The sequence below is a fragment of the Mirounga leonina genome, unplaced genomic scaffold (genome assembly GCF_011800145.1).
Source record: "Mirounga leonina isolate KUSES-001 unplaced genomic scaffold, KU_Mleo_1.0 Mir_170, whole genome shotgun sequence".
NCBI lineage: Eukaryota > Metazoa > Chordata > Mammalia > Carnivora > Phocidae > Mirounga > Mirounga leonina.
In genome coordinates this window covers 8,676,466-8,680,536 of record NW_023270433.1, presented here as the reverse complement: position 1 = coordinate 8,680,536, position 4,071 = coordinate 8,676,466, and the positions used below count along the sequence as shown (strand labels likewise).

At 64.4% G+C, this 4,071-nt stretch overlaps 1 protein-coding gene across 1 annotated transcript in view; it reads left to right on the top strand.

Annotated features, from left to right (window-relative positions):
- Nucleotides 1-1,016: 1,016 nt before the first annotated feature.
- The window catches only part of LMX1B (LIM homeobox transcription factor 1 beta), an 81,645-nt gene continuing 78,590 nt past the window's right edge, over nt 1,017-4,071 (top strand). The window contains exon 1 of the mRNA XM_035016585.1: nt 1,017-1,048. Within this exon, the coding sequence (XP_034872476.1) occupies nt 1,017-1,048 (32 nt within the window). The remainder of the gene's footprint in view (nt 1,049-4,071) is intronic.

Sequence of the window (4,071 nt, the reverse complement as noted above, 5' to 3'; positions counted from 1 at the left end):
CCAGGGAACAGGGGCCCCCAACCGAGGCCTTGTCCTGGGGTGGCTCTGGTCCACTCTGCTTCCCGTGGATCTGAGAACTGCCAGGGCCAATGGTGCGGGGGCAGTGTGGGATGGGTCTGAGGGCTCTGGCAGCCCTGACTCTCCCCACAGGGGGAATCGGGCATCTGTGCAGCCCCTCCTCCGAGCCTTCCTGCTCCGCAGGACTCTGCTGGGCATTGCCCCGTACTCCATCCCTGCCCAGGATCCTTGCTTCTAACTGGGGTTGTAAACTGGCGGGGGGCGGGGGGACCTGGGTTTGGCTCCGGTCAGAAGCACAGCCCAGGGGAGGACGGACAGGATTCCACTGTGGGGAGGGGTGGCCACAGGGCCGCATTTGGGAAGACCAGCAGCACAGGCAGGCACAGGGAGTGCAGGGCCCCTAAAGAGAGGAGCGAGGGGGTATAGGGAAGGGCTCTGCGGAGATGAGGCATCTGCAGGATTGGGCGAGCTGGGACTCCCGCTGAGCTTCCCTCTCAGTTCTTGCTTCCTTCCAAGAGATTCCAAACAGTTGGCTGGGTCTTTCCTTAGGTGGAGAAAATCTGAAGATGTTTCTGCGGCTGAAGTCCAAGCCACAGAGAATCCCAGATAGGCGGGAGCACCCGGGTGTGAGCGGCTGGGGGCGTCCTGGGTCCGGGCCGCCGGGGGCTGTGGGGGTGACGGCGGGTGCCAGATCAGGCAGGCTCCGTTGCACGGAGAAAGATGCCACTAGCCGCCTGTGGACGGTACCTGACTCGGGGCCTAGGCTCCCCATTTTACCATCCAGCTGGCCACTTCTTCAGCAGGGAAAGCGGTGGGGAGGGCGGGAGCCGCGACTGTGCTTGAGAGAGACCTGGGTGTTCTGTACGTCTGTGTGCGAAGGACCCGGGACCGCGGACTCCGCTGGGGGAAAGAAGGACCCGGGAGCCGGGACAAAGAGCAAGGAAAAGGACTTATATGGTGATCTGGAGTGTGGGGGTGTGGTGAGGGGATGACTAGACATGGAGCAGGAGGACGTAGAGGGGGACCCCAGGTTTGTGGACTGAGCAGCCCCACTCGAAGACCAGAAAGAGCAGCCAGTACCTGGGGCGGGCATGCACCCGGCAGCCTCGGGTGACTCTGAGCACCATCCGTGGCCCTCCGAATGTCGGCACTGGTGGTGTGGGCTGTGACTTGGGCAGGGGTGCCGGGGGTGAGGTATCAAGATTCTATGTGCCCCAGGACAGACCAACCCGGGGCACCAGAGCAGGGCTGCTGGCACGTCCTCCTGCACTGAGACCTTGGTTTTGGGTGGCCCTGGGAACGCGACCCTGGGCAGTCCGCGGCCCGGACTCAGCTCTAGACACCAGCCTGAGGGTCACAGAAGTCACAGAGGCCAGGCCGCAGGAGCCCCCATTTGGCTGAAGGGGAGAAATGCGGAGAGGAAGAGGCTGGTCACAGGGAAGGTGGGGAGACAGGAGGGGGAGGAGGGAACGCTGCACCCAGAATGTAGGGTCTGCGGTGAGTGTGCACGGCCTGAGACGGGAGAGGGTTCCCGAGTGCGCTCTGAAGGAGAAGGCGAGGGTCTGGGCCTGGAACCAGGACCCTCTCGCCTACAGGCAGTGGGTGCAGGGACGCAAAGCTGCCAGCAGAGGGCAGAATGCGCCCGGTCGGTTTGCCAGTACTGCGCGGGGTTGTGCGCGCCCGAATTTTGCCTGCCGGGCTTCTCCCGCAGCTGCCGCGCCCCCGCCCCAGATGCCGGGGGATGGAGGCCCAGGCCCAGGCCCAAACTTGGGACCTCAGGGCCCTCCAGGCTGCGCAAGGACGAGGGGCCAAGAGCGTATGAGAGAAGCTACAAATCCCCTCTTCCACCGTCCGGGATAGAGACACACAAAGACGTGGAGAAATACACGGAGTCACAAAGCCTCGCGCGCGCACACACACACACAAAACCCAAAAAACTCTGAGACATGCAAGCACACAGACACAGAATCATTCAGAAACTCGAAGATACACTCAAGACACACAAAGATGACACGAAGACACAAAAACAGAAAAGTATCCCATACACACAAAGACGTCGGCACCCACATACAACGACACGGACACAGGGACACACACAAAGACCTACAAACACACAGAAGATACAGAGGCATGTTAAGACCTGCAGATGCACACACACATGTGCACGGGAATCACACCCAGATACACAGATCATACACTCCGAGCCCAGAAAGTCTCAGGCACACAGAAATACTGTATGTGCACAGACCCGGGTGCACAGGCATGCAACAGACTCCGAAGCCGGAGCATCGACACGCGCGCGCACACACACAGATACCCACCGACACACAAGCGGGTACTGGGATGGGGCGGGAGCTTTCTAATCCTCCACAAAGCCGGGCCCCTCCGCGGGGCCCCGCGGCACAGGGGGCCACTTCTGACCCAGCCTCCGGCAGGCTCCAAATCCGATCCGCCCTCTCGCCTCCAGCGGGGTCAGGGGACCCGCCTCCCATGCCCTCCGCCCCCGCCCCGCTCCGCGCGGCTGCTCCGTTCCGGGAGGGGTCGGGGCCGCCCCGCAGCGGCTCGAGGGGTCAGCCAGCGCCTGCCCCGGGCCCGCACCGGCCCCCCTGCTCCCGGGCGAGCCGCGCCTCTGTGGAGACCCAGGAGCCGAAGACACAGCCAGCCTAGACGCGGTGTACTGCAGCCGGACGCAGCGGCCTGCGCACCGAGCGCGGGTGCCAGGCCGGGTGGGTGCCAGGCCCAGCGGGCGCGAGAGTCTGGGGCTCGGTCTTGCCGAGCTTTCACTCCCCAGCGTCAAAGCCCACCTTGCCCAGTCTGAGCAGAGAGCTGTCCCTGCCAGGTGCGGCCTACAGACCCCTAGCCGGGCCCCCCGCCACCGAAAGTAGCCTATCCCAGCCGCCAATCCCGTTTCCATCGAGCAACCGAACACACATCGTCCTGGGCCTACAGTTACCGACCCCAGGGCCACCACCCCCTACCCGTGCAACTACAAATCCTGCGAGGCCAGGTTCTCGTCCATTGCCCCCACCTCTACCCGGGGACCCCATTCTTAGACCGAATCGCCCTCTAAACTCTCCGTGCCTAACCTGGGCCTGATTCTCCTCGCCTGCCCAATGTACCCCGTCCTTGATCCCAGGGCCTTTCCAGGATCTTTGCTCACCCCTATACCCAATCTCTGCCACGCTTGAATCTTTTCCGGACCCCTCACCCCAAATCCGGGGCCCAACCCCCTCTCCCTGGGCTAGGACCCCGTTTGGCCAGTTCCGGGCCAGCAGCTCTTCCCGCCTGACGGTCCCCGTCTTCTCAATCCAGCAGCCAGCCTCTCCGAGGACCAAAAGGGCCCCGGGAAGGCGCCGCCGCCCAGGGGACGTCAACTCAGCCCGGAGCGACCTACCTCGGCCGACAGATGGGGTCCCCGGGCGGCCACTCTCGGCCGGCGCCTTCCCCTGGTGGATCCGCTGCGCTCCCCGCCGTTCGTGCAGTCTGGCCTCGCATGGGGCCACTCCTCTTAGGGCTGAAGCTTTAGAAAATATTAATAATAAAAGCAAGCAAGCAAGAAAAAAGAAAGCCTTCATTCTCCAACTCCCAAATCAATATTTCAAAGGGGTGGGGCAGAAGGATTTGTTTCGAAGGTGACCCAAACTTCTGCAAGGGGCCAGCCGGCGGTCGGTCTGGCCGGGGCGCCGGGGCCCGCGCTCCAGGCCAGGCGCGGAGCGGGGCGCAAGCTGGGGGCGCGGGGAGCCCTCCCGCGGGGGGGGAGGCGACGGCACTATTTGACGTGGAGCCGCCGGCTCATCCCGGCGCAGGGATACGAGGCGCACCAATGAGTTCAAATGTCAGGAAGTTTGAGGAGGGGTGAGGCGGCTCCCGGCCGGAGTATCCCTCCGCCACCAGCCCCAGCTCTAAACCCAGCTGCTCCTCCGGCGCACCATGGCACTGGAGTAGTGCGGGGAGCGCGCCTGGAGCCCCGCGGCCCGCTGCGCCCCGCCCGGGACCCCGCTGCGCCGCCCGCGCCCCCCCAGCCCGCGGGGCCGCCCCTGCACCCCCGCCCCC